The sequence below is a fragment of the Tinamus guttatus genome, unplaced genomic scaffold, assembly GCF_059628265.1.
Source record: "Tinamus guttatus ecotype Peru unplaced genomic scaffold, ASM5962826v1 Tinamus_guttatus_pri_ptg000247l, whole genome shotgun sequence".
Classification (NCBI taxonomy): Eukaryota; Metazoa; Chordata; class Aves; order Tinamiformes; family Tinamidae; genus Tinamus; species Tinamus guttatus.
Window position 1 is genome coordinate 7,112,505 of NW_028288781.1, and position 27,887 is coordinate 7,140,391.

General features: G+C 39.9%; 1 protein-coding gene across 1 annotated transcript in view; it reads left to right on the forward strand.

Annotated features, from left to right (window-relative positions):
- MND1 (meiotic nuclear divisions 1) overlaps positions 1–26,223 on the forward strand; it is a 36,124-nt gene extending 9,901 nt beyond the window's left edge. The window contains exons 6-9 of the mRNA XM_088526484.1: positions 9,069–9,143; positions 10,963–11,077; positions 24,210–24,254; positions 26,010–26,223. Coding sequence (XP_088382610.1) covers positions 9,069–9,143; positions 10,963–11,077; positions 24,210–24,254; positions 26,010–26,116 — 342 coding nt within the window. The 3' untranslated portion in view covers positions 26,117–26,223. The remainder of the gene's footprint in view (positions 1–9,068; positions 9,144–10,962; positions 11,078–24,209; positions 24,255–26,009) is intronic.
- The last annotated feature ends 1,664 nt before the right edge of the window (positions 26,224–27,887 follow it).

Here is a 27,887-nt window from a genome sequence, read left to right on the forward strand (position 1 = left end):
GTGCTGAGAATTTTATGTAGCGTAGCTCTAGAATTGTCCTCTAAAGCCAGAGGGGTTCATTGGTACTTCCACGACTCATGTATGTGGCTTATGCCAGGAACTGTTCATTTAGGATTTTTTTTTCTCTAACATGTATGCCCACAATTTAGTTTTATTGGATGGACAAAAAGATACTAACTTGTCCCTTTCCAGAAAAAGAGTCTAATTGCTGAGGCAGTTTCTCTTTAATGCCCACTCTAACATCAGTGAAGGGTCCCAGTGTGCTGGCTGAGCAGTTATGGTAGTCTCCCCATATCCGTGCTGGCCTTCTCTTTTTCCTTCACTTTTGAGGACATCTAATTTAGCTTTTGACTCTTATGTTCTTCTTCCTTGGAGTGGCCTGGCTGTGTGGATAATCAGCAGCCTGGGACCTGCGGGGTGATTCCGTTCCCTTCTGGCTCTCTTTCCTCTTCTCTCTTAAATAGCAAGGGCTCTCCCAGCAGAGGCAATTAGAGCAGCTCCTCCCTACTCGCAGCCTGCAGGCTTTTGCAGCCCTGTACGTTTTCTTTGAAGTAAAAGACCAGGCACATAAAGAAAGGGGCAACCGGGGAGCTGGTATGGTGCGTCTGGCTGGTTTTCTTCATGCCACCCAGCAGGAGCCGTAGCAGTAGGAAGTACCCTAAAAGCAAGAGGCCAAGAGCTGGTGTTACTTAAACCTTGTGAATATGTTGACGATGGTTGTTGACCCTGTAAAAGTTTTTTCTTGGATCAGTCTCCTGGAAAATGCTGAAAATGCTCTTCTTTCAAGCAGCCTGGGGTTTTTTGTTACCTCTTTGCATCGTGCATTTTTAAAACGTTAATGTCTTGAAATGATTCTGAATTTAGTAAGTTCTAAAATGTCAAGCAGAGAATAGTCTTCTAATGCTGTAACTTATTAAAGCCTTCTGGAATTATGTTTAATGGCATGTTGCAAAGCTCTGCGGGGAATGCTTAGTTACTGCTGTCATGGCAGACTTCTAAAAATATGGTGCTGTGGAGGCTTCTGTTAGAATTAAACAGCCTCCTAATTCTGTGTTCATTAGTAGAAATTCATGCTTTCACTTTTACTAGCTGTTAATATGTAACTGGATTAATGGCAACTGTGAAATGTAGTTTTCCCTTCCTGACTTCTTGATGAGCATAAGCTAAAACTGGCTGGATTTAAGAGCAAGCTTGCTTGTTTGTTTGTTTGTTTACTTGCTTTAAATTTGTCTCTGTAGTTACTGTCAGAATTATAAACCAGACCGTAAGGAAGAATCCTGCTTTGTTAAAAAGAATGTGCTGTTTTTGTGTCCTCATAATTATATTCATTCCGGTAATATGCAGGGATTCTAGTAGCTTTTCCTAACAGTGTTTTTAACCTGTGAAACTGTGAGCCTTTCTAGGTGATGGCATCTCTTGGTTACCTCTCCTTTTCAGAGCATATGGTGTGCATACTGGCTGCTGGCTCGAGTACACTGCTGACCCCTGACACTTTTATCAAACTCTTGACCTGAATGCAAGGAATGCAAAGAAACTGGCAGGGGAAACAGTGCTTTAACCTCCAGATCTCTGTCAGAGGGGGTGCGGATGCAGCATTTTCTCCTGCATGTCCCGCTGCGGCCCATGGTAGGCAGGGCAGGTGGGAGGCACTGCCCAGGGTGTCAGCAGGAACCCCCCATCCTGTAGCAGCTGGTGCTTAGGAGATGACCTGCGCCGGCTGCTGTGAGCTTCCAGCTGCGGGATAAGGGCTTACACTGCCTCTGAAAGCTGAATTTGCTGGAGGTGCTCTGTTGTAGCCCTGCTTACCTTGGGGTTTGACATTCACCTTAAAATCTTGTTATGGAATGATATTGAACAATTCCTATTGAACACAGTTGTTCCTTTTAAAAGTCTACTCTTTGTATCTGGAATTTGAAATGCCTTTGTTATCTGGGCATTAATTACACATCATTTATGCCAGTGTCACGGTTTTTAAGACTGTTGTCTCAAAACTAAGCTCTGAAGTTTCATAGATCTATTTTACTGATTCTTTTTTATTTCACTGGTAATATGTAAGGGTATAATTTGGCATTCTTTTAAGTCTCTCAATTAACACCCTCCCCGCCCCCCCCCTTTTTTTTTGCCTTTAGGCAGAACTTGTGCTCAGGGAATATCAGATGAGTATTTGGTTTAACCTGGGGTTGCCTGTTGTCCCTGAGGGCATTGTCAGTAAAGTCCCAGATGGTTAGGGTAGCAATCTTTAAAAGCCCTTTAGGATAATTTTTTTTCTTTTCACCTTTTTTTTTTTTCCCCAGGTGAAAATGGTTTTCAGTGTTCTTCCTGCTTTCTGCACACATGGTAACTCCCATCTTAGACTTTGTAGTTATAGTAAATCTACTGACATAGAAGAGCTAGCATCCTTTATGTCCAGATATTAAAATCTTCTATAGTTTTATCAGTTTTGTGGATGCCTTTTGTCTCTCTCAGCTTTTCTTTTTAGCTTCCTTGCACTTGTGAAGCAGGATTGAAGAATGAGGTGTTTTTGCCTTTTTTTCTGCCTTCTCCTCTCCAGGTTGATTTGGCATAGTTGGTATCTGAGTAGGCAGCCATCTGTCCCTCAGGTCGTGCCAATTAAACCAACTCTGAAAGCAGCTTTTCTTGAGCCAGCACAACCTTTTCTTTCACATTCTGTCTATTAAAGAGATTGGCCTGGAGTTGCTATTTTCTATTGCACACCTAGTACTTACCAAAAGGTATTACAAGTGAATTGTGCAAAACCGAAAAGCTTACAGCAAAACATCTTTTTTAAATAAGGTGTAGTTAACAATTGTGACAGTTACAATAAGAGGGGAAAATACTAAAAACTACTTTATAATGTAAGTAGAGGGGTTTATTCTACATGTATACTTCCTTAAAAGAACTGGAGAAAACAATAAAAGGTCCATACGTGGCTGCATGAAAGTTCCTACAGCCTGTGAATTCCTCGCTTCTTTCTTCTCCACACTGGACACGTTCTCTTTTCTTTATTCAAAAGCAATTACAGGAAGGAGGACCAATCTCATGCTCAGGGTGATCTTTTGAGAACAGAGCCATGCCTAATCTACCATGTGATGTTTCTTTCTTGCTGTAATGTATTAGCATGCTAAAGAGATCAGGACTGGAGGCCTAAATTTAATTTTGAAACACAAAATGTGGTTACCGGGAAAATTGAAAACACTTGTTCTTGTTGCAGTGGCTGGAATGCAGTTAGTATCGTGAGGGTGAACATGTTTGTGGGAGGGGCAAGCAATCTGCTATTATTCACATGAATCCTCTTGCAAAACGTGTAAATACTCCTTATGAGCTTGAGTTTCCAATCCTTTTCTTTGTTTTTGTTGATAATCACTGTCAGAAATTGCAAATGAAAATTAAAGAACCCACACTAATTACCTCTGTAACAGTTCTTTAAAAATATGCAACTTACACCCTGGCAGAAATATTTCCATGATATTTTGGAACAAGTATGATCCATTAAAAGCTTCAGCCTTTTATTTCTGAATAAAATAAAACTCAGTTTGGGTTCTCCCTTTTCTCTAGCAGATTGTATATATTGCCCCTCCTGTGGGAAGTTTTTGAACTAGTTCTTTCAAAGATTGCATTAAGATAATTAGAAATGAACTAATCTTTTTTGGTAAAATTTGTGACATGCATAAAGAGAGTTCTTATCATGAGCATTGCTCCAGGATAGCTATAATGGAGTATGTCGGAGAAAAAAGTCTTGAGTACAGATGTGCGATGGGTCCCAGCTCCTTCTCTTCTTCTTTTTCTGCACTGTGGCTCATCCTTTCTATGGTGTTTCCGTGCCATAAAAATCTTACTGCCTGTTCCTCACTTTTTGTCTTAAAATAAGCTCTTCTATTCTGTTTGCATCTTTCATCCTGTTCAGGCATGTGTTTCTTCAACACCATCCCTCTCTCCCAGTTGCTTCCCCCGTACCCTTTCTAAATGCCAGCAAACATCATTCCTTCCTGTTGCTCAAGTGACTTGTAATGACAGGTAACTCGTTACCTGTTTCTTTTCCTTTCACAAACCAAGGTTTGGTTTTTATTTTTCAATCCCGTATTTCTGTAGCAAGTGAGTGTTTTCCTTAGCCTGCACTCCACTAAAAGCCCATAAAATCCATCTGGACTCCTGGTAGGGACCTGTTTCTCCTTCTCTTCAGCCCATTCTGCATATGGGATGTATACGAAGTGTACCTTCCCAGACGGTGTGCCCGCTCCCGGCCCGCGGTAACGGCCGAGCTGCAGCGTCACTGCCCTGCGCCCGCGTGTCCTGGCGCGTGTGCGTTTGTGACCGAGCCTGGGGAACGAGTGGCTGCATGCCTGGTCTGGGCACTACGGTGCAAAGCAATTCTGCACAGGGATGTATTTGCTGTTGTTAACAGTTTTATCACTTTATGGCATTTACTCAGTGGTTTCCTTTAACAGAGTGCTGTGCCTTCCTTTTAGCACAAGAGGTCTGTACTCAATATTTTTAGATGGTTCTTTAACTATTAATTTCGATATCTTTACTGTATTTTTTTTCTATTTTGACTACATTTTCTTTAAAATCTAGAAAAAAAATGCTTCAAAATACTTTTCCATGCCTTCTATCAATTCCATTTAGTTTTTTTCAGTGGTCAGTAAAATTTAACATAGGGAAGCAATACACCAATTTACTGCAAATGCCTTCCTAAAGCTTTTGAATAGCGTTTGTTTAAGCTGAAGGGAAACAAGCCCTTGCCTGTGGCCTGAAACAAAGCATAGAGCGCTTCAAACCCAAAGTAAATAATTTCATCAAGTTATGAGTGATTAAAAATGGATGTCTGAAATTCTTCTGTAGTGCCACAGTGAGTGACGCTCACAATAGCAGTATTTTTTAATACCATTTTTGGTCGAGTGTTTTGGTTGAGAGAAAACTGAGCACATGATATGTGCCATGAAGGCCATATTGACAGTGGGATAACAGCAGTGGATGCTCTTGGTGGTTGGTGTATGAGGCCTTGGTTTGATTCTTGTCCAGTGTACACACTGGGGTCCAGGCTTGCATCCCTTACACCAGGTTTGCAGACACTTTAATATGGTAGGATGACAGCTGCATGTTTGGTGGCATATTGGTGGTTAGAGTGGTTGAAAAAGAAACCAGAAGAAATACGGCCAACAAAAACTTTAACTGCGAAGTAAGAAGCCAACAGTGTAGAATGAGAATGAGGCAGATTTTGAGAAGAAAGGGGTATCTTATTGAAATCTGTGGTTGTTTTGTGTCAAAGTTAAAATATGAACATTCCTCTCCCAAAGAGCATCACTCTCTTACCAAAGTGGGACCCCAGGAAAATATGCTTGCATAATACACATTATAAATCACCTGTGTACATCTGCCCAGCATCCTTGGATGCACAGCAGACCCTCAGGCCTGTGATGGAGCTGATGGTTATCAGCAGCACATTGCCCTTAACACACAAGAACTGCTGCACAGTTGTATGGCTGAGCACTGCCAGACCTTTGCAGGGTGACTACGAGGATCCCCTGGGGGACTTGGGACTGAGTTAGCATCCAGGCCAGCCCAGTCAGTTGATTATAGGGTTCTGTAAATTTAAATGAACTCATTCCCAGCTCTTTTGTTTTATAGATGCTACTTATCGACAAATCTGCTCTCTTGCTGTGTTTTGCAAACGCTGAAAATCCCCTTTGAAGACTTCTTGTCTGTTTGTTTGAATTATTTAGTCTCCCTCCTTCACTGAATAGTGAAGCATTTTTCCTGATTTCTTCTACTGTGCCTTAATTATTCATATATTGAATCTGAGGTGCTCTGTTTGAACAGACAGACTGGAGGCATGCAATTTTCTAGTGCAGGAGAGTATCTCTCTCCTTGTTCTCCACATCTTATCAGCTACACTTGTGGCAGAAGGTTGTTCATGTGGCAGACCAAACACCTCTCTTAAGAAACACGGACAGAAGGCAGTAAGTAGCTTTTCCTCCAGATCAATCCCATAGCTATTGGCAGAAGTCAGATTTCTGTCAGGATAGTTACATTTTCTTGAGTGTTTTTTGCCAGTTCTCTTGAAAACGGGCTCAAGATTGCTCAAAGAATTAAAATCTTCCATCTGCTGCCATACTTATTCACTATCAGTCTTTCCTATAGCCAGTGAGTGGGAAAGTGAGTCACTACATCTGGCCAGATGCAATCCTCTGCTATGAAACACATAACTACACCAACTATAACTATGAAACACATGCAAATTCTGTTTTTTATTCTTTATACGTCACTTGCTGTTTGCGCTTAGCTCTGTTATGTCCCGTGTCATCTGTCTTCGTCCTTCTTCCATCTGACTCCTTGCCGACTGTCTTTCCTTCTGCTGTGTACATGTTCAGTTGTGTTCCCACCTCTTCATCTAAGCCTTCCTGCTTCTCCCAATCTCATAGATTCCTCGCTTGAAACACAGCCATCCATTCTTTCACCCTTTTCATTTTCATCGTATGTTGGCTTTCTTAAATATCTTCTCCTCACTTTCTGCTATTCTTTTCCTTATCATCATCTCATTTCTTGTTGTCTTTGTGCAACTTTTAAAAAATACATGAAGAGCCATAAGTTGTGTGGGCTTTTCTTTTTTTATTCTCTTGTTTTTATAAAGAGGAAAACCTTTACTTTATCATTATGAAGGCAGAATTTAAGAAAAAAAGAAAAAGAAAAGAAACCACACCACAAAATAAAATCTTTGAGAGCAGAAAGCAAAAGTCCTGAATAAAATTGTATAAAAATGATCTCTGCCAAGAAAGACAAAGAAAACAAGACAAAAAAAAAAAAACTTCTAACTTTGTGGCATGTTATGCAGGTCAGAATCTAGGCTTGGCAAGGGTGTTTCTAGTTCTTGGTCTTCATCATTACTGCTTCTTTCATGATTTAAATGTTGTGAAATATAGAGATCCGAGACCAAAAAAATAGTTAGATGCTGTATTGGGAGACATTCTCCCAACCCAGAAACCAGCTCTTACTATTTTATTGCAACTGCCTGTAAGGTCCTTTTGTGCCTTCATCTGAAAGAATGCAGAAATGTTCCAAAAGTACCTTATAAATATGAAAAATGGACCAAGTGACAACTTCACAGCCACTCTGTTATGGAAAGTGTTGTCTTCTTTGCACATGTGGTGTATGCACCTGAAATAGAGCTACAAAGATGATCAGGGCACTGGAGCATATGTCCTGTGAGGAGAGAAGAGAAGGCAAAGAGGTAATCCCATCAATGTGTATAAATACCTTAAGGGAGGGTGGCAAGAGGGTGAGGCCAGACTATTTTCAGTGGTGGCCAGCAACAGGACAGGAGGAAATGGCCACAAACTGACGCAGAAGAAGTTTCGACTGAACGTGAGAAAAAACTTCTTTACTGTGAGGGTAACCAGAACACTGGAACAGGCTGCCCAGAAAGGTTTGGAGTCTCCTTCTCTGGAGATCTCCAAAACCTGCCTGTGCCACGTGCTCTAGGTGACCCTGCTTGAGCGGGGCGGGGTTGGACTAGGTATCTCCAAAGGGCCCTCCCAAGCTCAACCGTTCTTTGATTCTGTGAAATGAGCTTCCTGGCTTCCCTTCTGTGAGTTTTGTTCCGGCAAAGACTCTTTGTTCAGAGGTAAAGAACGGTCTGTACTACAGCATTTATCTAACTCGATCTTCATAAACTACAAGTTACAGCCCAATTGCTTGTCCTCTTCTGAACTGTAGACTTGGTGAGGCATAATATGGGGACTAACACACTTGATTTTATAAGAATTTGTGGAAAAACTCAGAAAGACTACTGTTTAACTATCCACCAAAATTAAGATGGTGGCATACTTCAAGCCGCATACTGAAATCCACACTGCCTCCGTGGTTACTTTAATGGAGAGCAATCAGTAAACAGCTGAACATATTTTCCCCAAATCATATAAGCCTTACTGTTACTGTAATCCCTGCATAAATTGAGTAAAAAGTTAAGTGTTCCTTTGGAAAGGAGGATGATTTCCCTATATGTACACTCACACATGCAGTGGGCTGGCACTTAATCCATATCTAGTGTCAAGTTTCTTTTTTACTTTTAAGTATATAAATACTACTTAAATTTTTTTCATTGGTCTCAATTGTATTCACTGGTTTCCAGACTTACTAGCTTTTTTTCTTTCTTTTTTTTTTTTTTGCATTCTCATTCATCTAATTTAATATTTCAAGATATTTTGGCTAATACAGAGTATTCAGTCCCTGAGGAATCGCGAGTGAGTCATACATCCTACTCAGCGTAAGGGTTTCCAGAGTGTCTCTGGAAGGCTCCCAGCTGAACTGCAAGGGCTGGCTCAAGGCTGATAAAGCTGGGGGTCAGGTTAGTGGAGAGAGAGCTCTTCTGATAAGTAATTCCTGCTGCAGTTAACAGGAAAATGCAGAGCATATTCACACCAAACCTGTGAAATGCGACTTCCCCTGTGAGATTCCTCTACCCCAGCCCAGCACAGTCTATAGCATGGCTGTCTGGGCACAGCCCAGAAAAGTGGCCTGGGGCTTTGCACGCCTTTCAGCTGTAGATAGTTGTGTTCACTGGAGTGTCCCAAGGATTGGGGCAGTGCCAGAGCCATACCAGACTCGGGGAAGGATCAGCAGCCAAGCAGGTGCATCTGCTGTAACTTTTGTCCCTGCTTCCATTGAATAAAGGAGCAGCTATGGGAGAGATTACAGAGCTGGTCAACGACCAAAAGAAATCATCTCACCCAAAGCCTCCACATCATGGAGGCCTTTGCATAGAGATGCTTCGTTGTGGTAGGAAACAGGAGATGGGTGCTGTGCTGGCGGTGTAGAACATAACAAGATTATGTGCCATGGGAGTAAGAATTTTCTACACTGTAACGTTTCCTGTAATTCTTTTCTGCGAGTCAGAGCTTCAGACTTAACTTGGGTTTTATATTTTTTTGTTTTTATTACAGAGTTATTTATGAATGTGTGCACTTAGAAGTGTACATGCGCATATTTGAATATATTTCTGTACAGATACATACCTTTATAGGTATAATTAGCACTTAAATAGTTTGATTGTGGTTCTTTGTTTCCTCTCACAGTTTGCGGAAAGCACTCAGAAGAAGGAGACTTTACAGAAAAGCATTGAGAAATCAAAAATTGGACGTGAAGATACTGTAAGTTGGATTTGAAGTTGGTTCCTTCTAGGAAATCAGGCTACAAGCATGGACAGTTTTTAAATGTAAATGTAGTTGTTGGAAAGCCATTAGAACTTCCAAGTATTGGTTATAAGAATAGAGAAAAAAAAAAAAAGTTCCTGAAAGTTATTTATGTCTTGGTTATGCACTAATGAGTAAAAAATTGCCATCTGTCTGCTTCGTGGCTGAGAAAATGTGTGACTGTTTGAAGTTTGTTAATCTTTCAGATGTCTTAAGACTTAGATATACTCACAGAACTATACCAAAGTTGCTGATGGTTGCTAAACTGCCAGATATACTAGCTGCAAACTCAAATGTTGGGGCATTATTTTTTTGGACCTATTTATAATCTAAATTTCTCATTTAGTATTCTGAGAAGCCAAATAAGCTTTGTGTTTTCTATATGCTAAAGCTGTTAAAATAACACTGAAAAATAATATTTAGTCTTCACATTTAACATACATATGAAGTGCCATTAATTTAGAAATATTTTGTAAGGTGTCCTAAATAGTTCATCGGTTTTAGTTTAAAAGTCTCTCAGCTTATACATTGAGTAAATAAGTGCATGAGCAAGAGTGGCAAGAAGTTTTCAGGTGAAAAGGAGTTTTTGGGGGAAAGTGTCAAGTCTTAGAATTCAAAATATGTTTTGGAAGTGCTGCATGTTTGTCCACAATGAGTGAATCTCAGGCACGTTTCTCATGCAGCTGTGCTTGTCAGGTTTCCAAATGGGCTGTTAGAGACTTCGGGTGTCTCTACCACATTGCTTGCCTTAGTTAGCAGAAGCTAGTTGTCCTGAAAATCCCATCATGGCCAATGCTTCCAACATTTTGGTTCCTAATTTTACACCAGTCCTGGGAAATCCAGCTCATGGTGCAGGGCTCTGGGCAACCAGCTTTCACCCCACAGAGCCTGTGATTTGGAATCTGCATTTCCAGAATATGTTGAATCTAGACTGTTGGCTGAAGGATTGGGAATATGAAAGCTTGAAAAACCCTCAGGATGCCTTGGAGAATGACGTGGAAGGCCAACAAACTCATGCTGTTTTTTTTTTTGAGGCTGTCCCTGTCATGAGTTCTTTGAAAATCCCAAATTTCAGCCAGTTACAGTGGTTGGCTCTAAATGCAGGCTGAATTAGGAATCTGTGTAGAGTTCACTATGAGAGTGTTTATGTTGGGTCAGGTGTCTATGGTTTTCTACTGATCAGTAGTATATTTGAGGTAATATTGTATACTCTCCCCACAAAGATTATCATGTTTGAATTATTTTTGAGGCTACTGCTCTTAAATGGCATGGAACAAAAGAGGAAAATAATTTCAGAGGGTAATAGTATAGAGTTGGTATCCAGATATTTGGAAGTGTGAATATGAGGGTTTTTTTTTTTTTTTTTGTAATTTTGTCTTTAATTGCAGGACTAGTATTCCTAAATATGCTTTAACATATAAGTCCCACAATAAAAACATGTAAGTCCAACAATGAAGAAATCTGTTCCAAGCTTGTTAAATGACACAGTTCAAACATTGTAGAAAATTTTTCTTTGTTTTGGCCTTGATTTTTTTTCTTCTGTTTTGTATTTGTTATCTTCTGTTGTCTTTTGACTTTGAATGTGCGTAAAAGATTCAATTGGTCCACTGTCAGAAAGGAGTAGTGAAAATAATTTTTTAAATTTATGTTTTTTTATTTTTCGAAAAATGTTCTGCATAATAATTGTTTCCTTTCTTCCTTTCTTCCTTTCTTCCTTTCTTCCTTTCTTCCTTTCTTTCATTTTTAATATATATTCCAACTTGCTCTGAACTATCAGGCAGAACGTGCAGCTTTAATAGAGGAACTTGCAGCTCTTCGGCAGAAAAAAGAGCAGCTAAAGGCAGAAATAGACAAATACAGAGAATGTGATCCAGATGTTGTTGAAGAAATGCGTAAGTTGTATATTGTTGGAAGTGAACTTTTTCATAAAATAATGCCTGCACTGCTTTAGCTTAAAATCTGCTATGCAGAGATAAGCCAAAGAATAGGTTATTTCCCTTTTAAAACTGTGAGCAATAAAACACAGGGACACTTTTATGTTCTCTCATGTTATATGAGGTTTTTTTTTTATTGACTTTCATATGCAAATAACTAAGCAGTGAGCAAACAATATTTAAATTGAAATATTCTGCATTAGAATTACTATCAAGACTGTCCTTTCTAGAATTGTATTAATTCTATAACTTCTAAGTATACTAAAATCAAAATGGGTAAGAAAAATAATCACTCCTGGTTAACATATTCATCCTTCATAATCACAGTATATTTCTTCGTGGCTCCCATTTACCTTCAGTTCCATATTGGCAAAATGGATATCAATCTGCTTTCTTTGTCTTGTCAATTTAAATTTAAGTATTTAATTAATGCCACTTAATTTTTAATGCATACAGAAGTATGCATTTCACTTAATGTTTGTATTCTCTCTGATATGCTCATTTTTAATTGGAGTCTCTAATTCTAGAGGGATACACAAGGAATAATGAGTGACTTAAGTACAAAATAGAGAACAAGGCCCTTAATATTCTGATCTTTGACATGAAAAATGAAAAGTATGCATGCAATTTTATTTAATTTTCTCTTCTTCAACTTTCATGTTTTATTTATTAGGCTGCTAGGTTGCTACCCAAACACCACTGCATATTCAATTGCTGTACTGCCAAAATACCATTACAGACAAATGAGGAACAGGCGCAGACCCTTTTCTGAAAAGATATCTTACTAAGTCTTTGTTTCACTGTTCTTGCAAGAAAGTCCATGGTTTTGCAACCATACTGAAAGCAAGCCAAGAACATAAACAGAGCTTGTAGCACACCCCAGATTTGGACAGATATTCTTCCATTTGGTGAGGCTATGACAGTTTTCTTTTGTCAGCTGCATTCTCTTTCCACCAGGATGTATGTGATGGTAGCCAGAGAATAAGCAAACTCTAGACCTGAGGTTACTCCACTGTAAATCCTTTTCTGAATGCTCTCCAGGGGACAAGCACCAGACACATTCCAGCTGATTCAAGCTGTAAAAATGAATGAATGTAGGCAGAAATGGACAGCAGATGAATTCAGAGGTGTAGGTACTTCAGTTGCTGCGGTGGATGAGTTGAGGGGGCCTCTCACTCAGGGAGTTGAGGAGGCCTCTCTTTTGAAGTAGTCACTGTGAGCACATTGCTAAACATCAGGCACAAGGGGACAAATCGCAGCTTGAATAGCAGGGCTAACCGCATTAGCAAAAAGGCTTATAGTCAGGAAAGAGAGGAAGAAATGAAATGGTCACCTTTATAGTATAGCAAGTTAAAATCCTTCCTCAATGTCAGTAAAATTTGCCACAGTCATTAGAAGTAAATGCAGAAAGAGTGGGATTTTATACCCGCTGTTCTGCTTTGGTTGGCCCAGGCGCTCTCAACTTCAAGGCAGATTTTTGTAGGTTGGAGGATATTCTTGTGGGGAAGCAGACAGAGAAAAAAGAGAGTTTCTCTATTGCTGCAGGAGAAGCGCTGCATGACAGAAAATACATGCGTGCAAGGATGGATACAGGTGATGCTAACAGGCTCCCTGTAGAGTTTAGTAGACAATAAAAGGGATGGGAAATGCAAGTGTTCTGTAGTTCATAGTTTATCCAAATTTTTGCAAAAATCTCCCCATAACATCAATAGTAATCCACTACATAATTTTAATTCTTTCTGCCCACTGGGAAGAGTTGATAGGGATCTAAAAATTTTACTGCTAATTCATGTTACAGGTTGGTTTGCTTGACAGCCTAAGTATGTAAATTATCTCCGAGTGCACTGTCAGCTGTTGGCCAGTGTGCCAAAACAGCACTTTTTGAACACTTTGTGCCCATGTATAGGAGAGTAATCTCAGAAAAAGATAGGAGCTGAGGTGAGCGTGTTTGGTGTGGAATGAATGTTCATATTTGTGGGGCTTTAGCCTGTCAGTGCTCCTCTTTCGTTTAGTGTGTTTTCACAATGTCTGATTACTGCTAGTTTATATCTCTTTTGCTTTTACCTTTAATACAGTAAACTGAACAAGTCCGGGCAAACCGTATTCTCAGAAATCTGCAAATTGCTAAGTGCAACACATGCAACACAGGAATTTTGGTGTCAAACTTTTTCTTTCTGCTCTTTTTGTTGAATCTTGCCTGGTATCTAGAAGCTAAGTGGGCAAACAATGAATATGTGGATAGCTATCCTTTTGAATGCAAAAGTGTCAGAGGGATCACTACAGATCCAGTTGATGATTAGACTATCTTATAAAAATGAAATGGCTGTGTAAAAAAAAAAAAAATGTTGGGAAAATATCCACTGAATACCATGAAACATCGTGCTGTATGGAATACATACTTGAAAGTGTCCCTTTTCAGTGCTGAAAACAACCTTTGCAGATGCTTCAGAAAGGCCTAATTCTGATTAGTCTAAACACAGAAAAGTAAAGGAGAAATTATCCGAGAGAGTCTACAAATAGCATGAGATGATAAAACTGAATTGTATCAGTTTCTTCATTCATCATTAAGATTAAGATTTTGACATTTAGTGCTGAAAAATAATGTTGATTTAACTGCTGGATTTTGTGGTTGTGTGTATTTTTTTCTTGGATTGGTTGCTTTAATTTAATTTATTTTTATTCTTTGGCAAATTTACCCAACTCTTATTCTGCAGCTGTTGCTCTAAGTTTAATTTGGAAAAGTATTCTGTACAGAGATGTATTTGTAATTACAAAAACTCTGTATCAGAATCTAGTTTCTAATACAGTCCTTATTTTCAAAGAGGAGACACTGGGGAAGAAAATGAAGGATTAGATGATCCTGGCTAATGGAGAGACTTCAAAATATGTTGAAAATTGTCTAAAATCCAATTATTTACAAAATCCCAGAATCCCAAAATGGTTGAGGTTGGAAGGGACCTAAAATGGTTTAATGGAGTTGCTGGTAGCTTTTCTAATAAAGTCTGTTCTTAAGAAAACATACTAGAAAGGTTATTTAAACTACAAATTGTCAATGCTCTCAGTTAGTGAACTGTTAAGTAGCTATTTTTATAAATGCAATAATTCATTTAGCAAAGTGATGTATATAAATAATTTTATGCCTAGTGTAGATCCCACGAAGATCGGTAAGATGCAGATCAAGCTTACAGAGAGAGGATATTTTTTCAGTTACCTCTAGATCCAGTATGTTCAGTTAGCAGTTAAGAGGATGTTTTCTAGCTACCAACCATGAAATATGCACCTGGCATCTGAAAGCCAAGCTGTGCTTTTTGTGGGTTTTGCATCAATACCATTAACAAAAAGTGTGCAATTAGAAATTAGTCATTCTGTTGAAGTTATAATAGTCTCTCCACCCACACTTACACTAGCTTTACAGGGTTAAATTGAGCTTCACATGGAGTGAACCAGCCATTACTGCTACACTTACAGAGAGAAATAATACATTTAAAAGCAGGCACCCATTTTTGAAACCATCTAGTCTTTCTTAGAATCGCATATTTAATATATTAATTTTCCCTTTCTTACACTTTTTTTTTAATGATTCAGCATTTGGAAGGCTGACAAATTACCTGTTCAAAAGCTATGTTGCAAGATGGAAATAAAAGCTAAACATAGCTTTATTCCTATTTACTTTCTAAAAATAGTAAAAGTGCTTCTGTAGATAGTTATACACAGCAACAGTAAGCATAAAAACTTAACTGTATTAAGTAAAGGAATGGAATAAGGAGTAGAATTGTAAATGTGTGCTTGATCACTGATGCTCAAAGCTCCTCAGGTAGTCATCCCCAAGCAAATATAGAAAGTTCAGTAATACTTCAGCACCTTTCACCTCTTCAGCTTTTCTTTTTCTTCTGAAAATCAGAGTGGCTTGTTTGCAGCTCAGCTATTGGAAACACATGTTTTTGCTTCAACAGAGCAACCAGTTGTAGAAGAGAGGCTTGCTCGTCAGAAGGTGATTGCCAGAGGCTGCAATGCCAAAGATCTCCGCACAGATCAGGGAGTTTGGCTAAAGGTCTGTGCTCCAGTTAAGAGCGACCTGAGTTTCACTCTGCAGGGCAGATCTGTGCTGAAGGTGTAAGTGTGTGCATACATACATGCGTTTTTGTAGCTCATGCACTTGCTAGCAAGAATTGGCTTCTCGGAGAGCTTGGGCTAATTCCAGCTTGTTCTAAAATGAAACTGCAATTTAGCAGGTTAAGAAAAAATATTTTTAAAAGTCATTTATCTTTTGTCAGAGGAGTTTTGCTTGGATACTCATAAAAAAGGCAATTGTAAGAACAAGTCTTAGCTAACATATGTAACACCCAGCTTAAATAAATCAGCTACTCTGGCAAATTACTTTTTCTGGAAATTAAATTAGAAAGTTCATGAGGTTTGTTTCTTTTTTAATTCATTCTGTTTCTTTTGATTCTTACTTGCTCACATCAGAATGGCAGAAAAGATACATAGAGGGAGAGGCCAACAGGTGAAGTATGTGGGAGTACCCTTAGTGTCTGGGCTAGTAAATCTTTATGGGAAAAGTTGTTGAGGTTCTTAGGGGTGGTAGATAGTTGAAAAATTTTGTCATGTAGAAAATGGCTACTCATGACTTCACTTATGATATCCCTTGATTTAGAAATGAACCACCACCAATCCCTTTTAAAGACATGTTTGAAAGCTGCAAAGAGAACAGCAGATAAGTCTAGATAGTTTAAGAAATAATAAAAGGCTTTTATAGAGTGGTTACTTTGCTTCTCTCAGGGTTAGACCTGCTGTGTTACGTTTGTAGAGTACCATTGCTGTAGAGTGTTTTGATAATTAGTTATCCCCAATTTTTTAATAGTGCTTTTTACTGTTTTTATGGCATCCTTTATGGTAAAATGAGGTCAGGCAAGGCATTGCAGATTTTTAAATTGTTCTCTTCCCTTTTTTTGTGCTAAATTGCAGAACTCTCAAGTCTAGTCTTCCGTGTCCTTGTTTAAAAAAAAAAAAGTGTTGGCAATCTTGTATGTTAGGAATTATTCCGTGTGTTAGAGAGTGTAGGGTAGGATGTGTTTTCATTCTGGGTTTATCTAGGTTAGGACCATTATCGGTGCATTGTCTTAATATAGATATCTTGTGCTGGTTTATTTAACCACAGTTATTTTGCAAGGGAAGTTGTACCAATAGCAGACTAATCTTGGCACCAGTGGTGTGTTTTAGAGTATTTCCAGTGTTTCTTTCCCCCTCCTTGCTTCAACAGCTGGTGAGCAGGTCTCACTAAAAAGAGCAAGATACTAGACAAAAAACCTAAACCTAGAGAAAAAACCTAGAGAAACAATTTGGAAGTACTCTGAAGAATGCAGAGATTTTGTCTTTGGCAATATAGCAGACCTTTATAGTTTGGGAGTAGGACGTAGTGGTATGTATTTGGTTTTGCATGGTACAGTGATAAGAAAGGTAGGGAGCACCATCTTGATGAAACTGTAGTGGTCTGTCTTGAACTACTTTATAATTTTACTCAAAGTATATTCATTAGTAAATCAGGACCAACATGGAAGGTTGTACTGAAGGAGTTTCACTAGAATCTGCTGTTGATATGTGAGTGCTCAGCACTATTTTTATTAACGAGCTTAGGTAATAGAATAGAGGTTATGGTTTTTGATAGGTTTGCAGGTGACCAGTCTATCGGGGGGCTACATGAGCAAAGTGAGGTTTCAAAGTGAAAAAAAAAAAAAAAAAAGGCCAAAAAGCATTCAAAAGTACTCAGTTACCAAAAATACAGTTACCAAGTCCAAGGATGTGGGTTATTTGCATAACCCACATATCTGGAGCAAGTGGTTGTGGAGGAGAGGTTTGAAAAAGATATTGAGGGATAGTAATTTACATGTTGAACATATGGCATTTTTGTTGTGGAAGAGGAAAATCACTGAAGAGCAGTAATGTGTGAAATAATTGTTTCATTGGCATGGGTAAGGCTTCAGCTGCAGCGCTGGATCCAGTTTTGGAAGTCGTGCTTTAGGATGCATACGGCCCCCTGGAGACGATTCAGAGCAGAACAAAAAGACAAGCCAGAGGTCTAGCAACGACACTGAAGGAGAAAAGCTTTAAAAAAGTAGGACTCAAAGGAAGATTGCTGATTGTGGATAATTAGATAATAGTCTCATGTATATAAAAGGCTGTGGAAGAAAAGGAAAGGAATAACCTATTGTTTGTGTTCATGGGGAAGCACCACAATAAGTAATAGCTGTAAATTGCAGAAAAAATATAAAGTTAGCTGAGGAAAAACTATTCTAATGGTTGTAATAAACACTGAACTAGATTGCCTGAAAGGTTATAAAAGCTCCTAGAAATCTTGGAAAAAACAAGCTATGGACAGACACCTCAGAATGAGCCAAGCAGGGCAGGTCGTTCACTGGGCGGTGGGTTCAGGCCGGGCGGGCGCCTGAGGCGCTGCCGTCCAGGCGTTCCTCTGGTGTGCAGCAGGCAGCATCCTGAAGGGAACAAAGAAAAAGCCAATGTTTTGGGCTGCGCCTGGGCGTTAGAAGCAGCTCAGCAGCACAGATGCCTTAAAATGTTCCTTTAACTCTGTTGTGGGTGCAGAGTGCAGAGCGTTACTTTTCAGCAAGGAAGGAGGGTATTTGGCTGCTGAAAGGAGGAGGAAGCAGAAGTGATGAGGGAGCACTGAATGAGAAACTTGTTACGCTGGCTTCCCTTAAGCACGGTACTTCCCTCTGTTCTTTGGATAAGAATAGGCGTGTGTAACTAGGAGTATCTTGTATTCAGGCAGAATATTTGAAAGGTGAATGGTCTTTTCCTGTGGATTTGAGAATACAGTAAAGTTAAGTACAACAGCAGGTATTTTGTGCAGAGGAATCTTTTGGTAGCAGTTCTGACAAATTCTGTTGGACGTTTTTCAAAGATATTCTGCGTGCATACTGATGAAATTTGACAGTGTGACCTTTTTCATATGGGACAGAGGGAGCATTTACTGATGAGACTTGAAGCTTTTATTTAAGCAGAGTAAGAAACATCATAGGCCCTTTAAAAGTATATTCCCAGAAAAGCAGATCTGCATCTTGGTAGCTTTGCTATGCACCAGCGTGTCTCGCTATAGACAAGAGTGGCACTACTTTATGCATTTGCTCAGGCTTATTTTCAAGCTTGTATTTGTAGCTGTTGAAATGGAAATGTTATTTTCATTCATATGTTAACATTTCTTGAGTGTTTTCCATCTCAAATGGCTGGTATCGTATTAAGTTATGCTTTTCAAAATTGTTGTAGATAAGACTCATAATAGCTTGACTTTTTTTGTTGTAGTTCCAAAACTTTGTTCAGTACCTAAATGTAAAAAGAGGCATTTCTTATCTTTGTTATTTGATCATGTCATTGCCATGAACAGTCTCTCATGGCAAGTTGCAGTCTCTTGGTCAGGGCCTCTGGTGTCAGCTTGTGGATGGACACGTCAGTAGGAGCTGCTAAGGTAGAGATGGGCTGTTTCTCTCGCATGAGACACTCCTATTAATGGGAAGGATTTGGGGAATTGTGCATCTCAGGATAATCTAAAGAGGCTTCTGCAAAAACAGGAAGAGAAATACGTAATAAAATCTGTTCCAGTGATATGAGAATGAGGTAAATTATGCTTCCGGAAAATGAAGGCAGCCTGATAGCAGGAGAGAGTCACTCCGTAGAAAGCACTGAGTAAGAGGAGTCCTAAGAGACTCGGGTTCCTCTACCATTCTTATTGTGGCTGTTATTTTTCATATTTCAATGCAACCTGAATGAATGCAGACTTACTACTGGAAATCAACCCCCTAATTCAGTTAATTTACCTTGCCCGGTTTCACAAGAGAGATTGGGGGGCTAATAATCCACACTTGCCTGTGAGAGGAACAGCAGCTGTTTTCTGCATTTCATTCCAGAGAATTGCCTTTCACACTGTAAAATGGCTCCCTCACCCACATGCTGAAGACTGCAGTTGTATTTTGTATGCCTTGACTAAGAGTCCTCGAGCTTGATGGGTGACTGCATCCTTGAGAGGTGGCTACTTCTCTCTGCAATTGTTCATCTTGCAAGCAGGAAATCCATTAAATTGTCTTGTGGCATTAGTGGCTAGCAGGTCACACCGGCACCAGCCTGTGCTAGTTTTGTAAATGTAGCTACTCCAGCTATGTTACGGTTTAGAAAAAGATATGAAGGTTCCTGGCCTGGAAAAATTGTTTTAAGTATTAAAAAAAAAAAAAGAAAAGAAAAAACATTACTTAGAGTAGTCTTTAAAGAGATATTTAAAAAGGCAGGGTTGAAACTAGGAGAGGAAAGAAGGCTACAGCTCTCTCTTCATTTCGAAGTCTGTAGGTGGTTGTGAGCAAGTTCTGGCTGTTCAGTATAGCTGTTGGAACTGGAATATGTTACTTTTATCAATTTTGAATGCTATTTAGTGACTGTTTCCATAGGCATAGGATTTTAAAATGCTTTCAGTACTTTCTAGAAAGAATATGAAAGCAGCTTTGGAAAACACTTGCACGCTTTTGTTGTTGTTGTCGTCACTGTTGTCATTGTGATTTTTTTTTTTTTTTTTCAGCCACAGAAGTAGCAGTAATCTGTAAGAAAGAGTAACCTAGTCTCTTGGAGCATGTGTATTGTGTAAATGGGGCATGTAGTGGTCTTCCTCTCCTGTGGAAATACTCGAGGTTTTAGAAGTTTGGAATATAAATAGGACTTTTAATGCTTTTATTTTCTTTCTGTGTTTCTTTTTTTGTTTTGTTTTGTTTTCTCTCATCCCCTTCCTCCCCCCTCCAAAAAAAAAAGAAAAAACAAAAAAGTGAGAGAGTGTGAGGGAAGCGGGAAAGGGAAGGAGGAAGCGGTAGTTGTGCAGTGTGCTGAAGGAGACCTCAGCATTTCCCAAATTGGATCATAGCCAACACAGCCTGATAATGTTAAGATTCGGAGCCAATACTTGTTGCCAGTTCAAATTTCTTCAGAAATATTGCTGTGCTCACTTTTTTGTGTGTGCTTTTAGACTTTACTCCTGATTAGATATTGTCCATTTGCCTTAGAAAGCTTTTACAGCACCTCTTACAGCTGATCTACAAGTCATTTTGCCTCTTGTGTCCCCTGTTCAGCTCCTTGATCCCTGCAGGCACTGTCACAATGTCATTGCCTGTATTAAAGACCTAATTTCCAGCCCTTTCATTTTCTCTTTAGATATTTACTGTGATTGGGCCTCGCTCTTTTTAACTTTGCTCCCCTCTGAAGGGAGTTGGGGGCTGTCTTTGTGATAGATAGAGAGGCCACTTAGGAAAATGCTGCAGTTGCCAGAAGCGGGGGCTGCTCGAGTTCCCTGCAGCTCTCCCAGGCACATGGGGTTAAGGGAAATATAGTCTCCCGCGAGGACGATTCAGGACTAGCTCTTTGACCCTGAGCCTTGCAACCTTTGGGGCACATTTCCAGATGTGCTTTGCTAACACAGCAGCCCAGCACCGCGAGCCGTGCTGGTGCTGGGCTGCAGCGCTCTGCTTGCTTCTGTGCAGCTCGGGGGAGGAGAACGTCCCCCTGTTCTGACTTGCCGCCAGGCGGTTGCCAGCCGTGCCCAGCACTCGTCGGCCGCGGCACAGCCAGGGCAGTCAGTGCGTGCTGCGGGTGCCACCGAAGTGCACGTGTGCTGTCCTGAGCGAGCGCCTTGCTCCCGGGCAGCTAGTGTGTGTTGCACATGGCAAGCGTATGTGCAGATGTACAGATATGGAGCAGGGCATTGCTGGGAAGCAGTAGTCCAGCTTCGGACTTTCCGATCCTATAGTTCCTACAGACCCACAGTCAGTGACAGAGAGGCACAGTGTGCCTGGGACATGTGCTGCCTGCTGTGCCACTCGTCTCCTTGGCGTGCGTGGCCTTCAGCTGCCGTGCGCAGCGTTGATACCGGAGCACTCGCCCTGTGTGCAGCAGCTGCCAACAGTCACCTTGTGTTGGGGCAGCTGTGGTCAGCAGGAGTCACTCGAGGGTAATCAGCACGGCTGCGGCCCAGCACAGCACCCTGTGAGCGCGGTGGTTTTGGCAACTAGCCAGTTGCTCTCAGAGCTGTCTCTGCAGTTTCTGTTTTGTACAATTCGTACTGGGTGGTACCTTTTCTCCTGTGGCATGTTTTAAGTCTCCATTTTCAAAACTCTGTACTGTTGCTTTCATTGGATTTTAAAGTTGTTCTTTCAAAGCAATGTAAAAAAATAGGGATGCCAGTTGCTGCATGACCCTGTGGATCTAGGGAATTAGCAACAGCAGGACCTTAAATTACACCAGTAAGTAAAGTAGGATTTTGGAAGGGAGAGGACGGGAATGTTTTCTTTACCCCACCTTCTTTTTCTCACTTTCTGTGCACATACACATGCAGATAGTGCAACCATTCAAAGTTCAAACAGGTAACTGTAAAAGACTTCCATAAATTACTGAGGTCAGATTCCTTCATTTCTGTCCGTTTTTGTGACTAAATGTTGGTCTTCCAAGAAAAACCTGGAGATAATGCAGGTGCAGCTGCTGTCTGGGGGACTCTGATCCATAACTGCCAATATCCGTTCCTCCTTGCTGGTTCAGGCATGGTGTTGGATAAAGCAGGCGCACAAAATCCGGGGGTGGAATCACAGGGAAGAGATAAGCCAGGTCCCAGTGGCTTTTCATCTTGCCTGCAGACAGCTCAATGCTCAGCCCTTAGCCCTGGGGCAGCAGGGTAGCAGCTGAGGTGATGATGTAGCGTTTTCTGGGAAGTGGCCGAGGTTTGTTTTTTTTCCCCGTCTCTTTCCCTGACCCCTCAACACCCCCAAATAAACTGAGAGAGGAGAATTTCAGCAAAGCTGGTGGCAGCCTCGCTGGCCTTTCACCTGCGTGAGCTCGTTCAGGCTGGACTCGAGGGTCGTGTGGGCTGTGCAGCCTGCCGAACCAGCCGGCAGTGCTGCTGGTGTCCTCGCTCCTTGGCCCAGCTTGCGAGGGACGGAGGCAGCCTCTTCTCTGACACCCTCCAGCCCTGCCGCTTGAGTGTCACCTCCGCCACCGGGAAGTTGTGCCTCCACTCGGGATCCTTAGGCACTTCCAGCACGACGCTTTGCTGCCGGTTTGTGACCAGTTCCAGATGGTGCGTAGAAGAAAGGATGACATGGTTGAAATATTCTCCATTTTATTTATGTAACTTTCAGTCATTTTTTAAATTATTATTTCTCAGCTATTTTAGTTATTGAAGGCTCTACCCACAGCGAGGTTTCCTCTCAGAGCTTCCTGCTCTTGCTATCATGATTTCGTTTCTAGCCACAACTCTGCTGTAGGCAGCCACCACCATTTTAACCGCTGTATTGCCCAGTCTCCATCTGCTGGTCACTTCACCTTTTTCTTGGATCTAGAAGTCACATTTTAGGAGCACATCACCATATGTGTGTATTTTAGCATGCATAAGCTGTGTGGGGAGGGTGGCACCATTCTATCACTATTTTTATTTTCCAGTTCCCAGACAATACAGCCAGTGTGCCTGCAGGAAGCTGCAGGATCCCAGTGCAGCTGCTTCCAGGAAAGCAGAGGTTTCTGCTGGGATCTGGCAGGTGCTGAGGAATAGGTTGGCTCACCCTGAGCACCAGGATGTTGTCACCTTGCAGCTCCTGGATTCGTGGAGTTTACAGAGACAGCTTTTCTCCTCATTTCAAACTTCATTACTTGGAATCAAATACCACTTCCCTGTTTTACTGTGGAGTTTAAAAAAACACACTAGATGAAGCAGCATAGCTAACTCATTTAAACCTTGATTGGTAAAAACACTTGCTCTGCAGACTTGCTTCATATAGTATTAGGTAAAACACTGTTTTAAATGCATTGGTTGCCAGTGTTGTCAATGCTGCCATTCATGGACCTGGACAAGCGGGGCTGGCAAGGAGAGGTCAGCAAACAAAATAAGGAATAACTCTCTCGGGCTAGGGATAACTTGAATTTCTGCTTATTTAAACAAGCAGAAACTCTAATCTCACCCAGTCTGCCTATCTTTCATATAAATTTTCTTTATGGTATGTCCAAAATTTCTAATTAGAAACTTGACTTTAGACTTTCTTTAGAAACAGCACTGCCTTTGAAACAGTATTTTACTCTGATTTAATTTTCACAACACTAAGTAAAGCCCTGCGGGTAGAATAATGAGCACCTATCTTCCTGTGGGCTAGCTGATAATTTTTCAAGTTAGTTAATTTTTGCCTGAAGCATAATCTTTATAAGAATAGATACCTGATCATATACTCACTTCTCAGTACCGCTGGAGACAGATCTCATGCTGACCATTGAGATGAGTATTATCATGCAAGTGCTAACAAGACTGGCTGGGAATAATTAAGTTATGTGTAGGTGTGAGAACCATAATGATTCTGATAAATTCCCACGTTAGAAAGCAGCCTGTTTGATTCAGTACTTAGTCTAATGGGAACAAGATGATGCAGGAGGAATTTTCTTTGATACTGTTTTGCCTCGTGGAAACTGTATAAAAACTATTTGTAGTAATGGTAATTTGCAATTACAAATTCAAATCTGGAATAAGGATAGGGAGAGAAGTCGCCTTTAATAACCAGGAGCGTTATTTTGTCAAGGGGGTTCTCAAAGCCTGGGGAACCTTACAAGGTTGCACAGATTTCTGTGATGGACAGTTACTCTTGGCGTTTTCCTTATCCGTATAGCCATGCGTACCTGGGTGATAGGCTGTTCACATGCAGAGAGGATTATAAAATATTTTCCATCTCAGTTGCCTCTGGGGTCTTCAGGCTATACACCTAGTTCTGTTTTCGGTACAGACAAGCCCTCAGGCTGACCAAGCTACTTTGAAGTGTAAAATAAAATAAAATAAAAATACTTGCAGCTGTATGTATGGTATCTTTTATGATCCTTTGCATGTGTTTTTCTTTAACTTCATGCTTGATAGAACCTTAAAAAGGTGAACAAAAGAAGGATTTGGAAGCAGTAGAATTAACTTCCTTATATTCTGTGGGTCTTTCAACATGACATCACTAAAAATCTCAATGCCTTGAAATCATTGTATGATTTGAACCTGTCTTACCTGCTTTTTTGTTTTGTTTGTTTATTTTAGGCCAAACTAACAAAGTAGCCAAGGAGGCAGCCAATAGGTGGACCGGTGCGTATGAATTTATGTTGTTTAATGCAGCTTCAGACTCGAGCACTTAACTTAGCTCCTCGAGTGAGGAGCTCTTTTACTCAAGGATGATATATTTTATTAGACCTTCATCTAGAATGACCTTCACCTTTCAAAACATAAGCAAATTTATTTTGGATGTACTTAATCATGATCCTCAAATAATATGCAGTGAAATTGCAGTTCAATTACTGAGTGTATTTCACATCTCATAACAGATTTCCTCTTCTAATACAACCTTACCTACCATGTTAAAACATGCACCTCAGGGGAGGTGTGTGTGGTTTTTTTTTGTTTTGTTTTCTTGATTTTTTTTTAGGAGCTAAAGGAGCTTAAGATGAGGAAAATGTTAATAGAAAGAGACCTGAAATAGTTGCTGAGAGTCTGGCACTGTCGTAGTTCCAGGTCTTCAGAATGTCAGTTTGCCTTTTCTGAATTTTGGTCTGATTCTGGAGAGTGGGATGTTGTGTGGAATCTTATTGCTGCCAGCATATGATGGGTGCTAATATAGTTATTTCTCAAGGAAATTCATCAGCTTTGACACAAGGAAAAAGTGCTGTGCGGCCTTGAAGAAGGTTATTACAGTAACATTTGCGTGGAAGTTCACCTCAGTTTGCTGTTGCGAAGCCCTGCTGTATTGCTATATATTTCTGTTTCACAGAGCAAGGAATATGTATGTCCTTGCTCCTTTTTTTTTTTTTTACTATTATTCTTTTGCAATGTTGTTTGTAATTTTATGTCTAGAATTCATCTGCTGATGATGGACTTGCTCTCATCTGCTATGCCAAGTGTAGCTGGAGATTATAGCCATAGTCTTATTTTATATCTTCATTTGAATCGGATCGTTCACTGCTTATGAGGAAATGAAGTCATGTATTTGGAAAATCACTTCTGTGGATCCCATTGCCAAGACTTTTTGCTGTTTGTGACAAACTGTTATTCTCCAGTTTTTGAGAGAGATGATGAAACTATGTCCTTATTTATATAATGTACTTTACTGCCTAGAGAATTAGGCTATATGCTATGGCATATGGTTTCTTTTGAAGAGGCAGTTTTAAATCAAAGTTCTGGTGGTTACAGAAAAAGCAGGGATTTCCAAGGCACAGCAAACACTCTATCTCAAACAATACTGCGATGTATGGGCTTAGCAATGAAATAGAGAGTTTCAACCAGTACTGCAAAAAAACAGTGGGTTAAACTGAAGGGGGCGTATATGCTAAAGTAAGAGTAATGTGATGCCAAAAGAGAAATGCTGACCAAAGCAAGGCTTTTTTTTTTTAATTTTTTTTTGCTACTTTCAAGCTAAATATGTTTTATCTGAATAAGACATACACAGGACTGGAAGGGAATGTATGTTTAATTGGTATCTGATTTTGCAGTTGAAGATAATTGCCCAGTAGATGTTTAGTTGAAAAAGGACCAATAAAATACTTACGCCTGTTTACATATTCCTCATCAGCCACAAAGAATAGATTTACAATGTAAACTAGTAGCTTTCAGTCTTCTTCTAGGGGAAGAACAAGAAAAGATTAAGACAACCTCCCCAAAAAATCATTTTATTTTGTACTGAGTAAAATAATGTCACTAGCGAAAGTCTTTCTTATGTATTAGATATATTTAATAATGATATTCAGATACTTTCCAACTACCTACCTTTTTCATATGTGGAGCAGTAGTGCAAAGACTATAATTCTTGCTTTCTTACTAAAGTAAAAGTATTTTTCACTCTGTTTACAGATAACATCTTTTCAATAAAGTCCTGGGCCAAGCGTAAATTTGGATTTGAAGAGAGCAGAATTGACAAAAGCTTTGGAATCCCAGAAGATTTTGACTACATTGATTAATGTTCAGCAGTTGATTGCTGACACAGTTGTAAATGTTAAGTATTGCTCATTTGGCATTTACAGGTATATCTGAATCCTCTCCAAACAAACTATCCCCTTTTAATTTTCAGATTTTCTTAAAGTTAATAAAATTCTAAAAATACCATTCCAATTTTTTTTTTAACTTCTTTTTCCATCCTGACGTTCCCTGGGCAATTCCTTGCTTGGTACTTGTGTAAGACAAGCCAAGATTAGACAGGGGTTATGAGGAATAATTATTACATTTTTGCTTTTGCTAAAATTGAAGTGATACAACTAAGAGCTAGAAGCTCCAAGGAATTATGTTTAAACAAGTTGAAGACTTCGGAAATAACGCTAGAGGATATGCAAGAAAAGTTTTCCCTGATCAAGACAATGAGGCACAAAGATGTGTGATCCATTCAGGTGATCACCGAGGTGGTATGGGGTAAAGAGAAGGACCCAGGCTTGATTTCTCCTTGTGCTTTATTGTGTTGTTACAGTTGCTGTGAGTTTAGAGACAAATGTTTTTGTTACTTGAGGAAAAAGAAATGGTTCATCAGAGCTCAATCTTTTTCCTGTATGTGTAGTAGATTCGAGAATATTTGTTTTGAGAATTCCTCTCCGGTCGAGGTTAAAGCTACATTGGAGAGGAGACGAAGTGAACTGATCCATCCATTTGCGTCACAGTCAACTTCGGATGCCAGTTTGGGATGTGAGAGACCAAATTCAAATTGCTGGTCAAAATTGGGCTTTTTTGATTTATGTACATTTTTCAAATTTAAATAAAAAATGCGGCCAATCAAAATAGCAACAAAGTATAGAAAGTCTCGCTTCTTTTTACTGACATTTCACAAGCACCTCACTCACTTTGAATTTGTGCTTTCTGATTCTGGTCATTGCATGGCCACAAGAGGGAGGATGGAAAGTATAAATTGGTCTTGGATCTCCCACATTGGTGGACTGCAAGACCACATCTCTGCTGTGCAACTTCAGAGGTCATTACAAGTTTGCCAGCGAGGATAATAATCTATATACTTCTGGAAGACAATTATACCTTATGCTAGATAGGGCTGTGTGTATGTGTATAGCACCTATAAAAATCACCAAAAAAAGTGTTCTGTCTTCCTTTCACATAAGTAGATAACCAAATAAATGATACTGATGAGAGTATTGCTGAAAAGGTGACATTAAGCTAAAGATACACTCAGAAATCTGTCTTCTGCAACCTTTCCAATTAAAAAGTTTACAAGTAGTTTAATACTTGTTAAAAAAGAGGGATTTCAGATATAGTCCTGGCTATTGGCTAGGCTTATGTCTATGATCATGGCAAGTTGTGAGGGTATTGAATGAAAACTTACTTTTATGGAAGCAACCAGCTATCTATTGACTAAGGAAAATGTAGGTGAGATCTGGTGCAAAGTAAAACATCATGTCACAAAGTAAAACTTCACTGTGCTTTCAATAATTTTATTCCTATTTAACATATTGCCTGTTACTACCTGAGCTGGTAAAAAAAAAATCAATCCTGTCTGTGTTATAGTTTTAAGTGCAGAATTTCTTATCAGGCCTGTCTTTTGTCCCACAAACAGAGTGCCAGTGATCAAAGCGAAAAAGTGATGGTGCCAAAGCAAAGTATGGATAGTGGAGGTTGTTCTTGGATTTTGTGGATGGTACTTGCCTTCTATAACCATTTTCTCATGAGTGAGCTTCTACCTTATGGACTCAAATACTTGTGCAGTCTCTGGTCTGGGAACTCACAAAGACTTCCTGT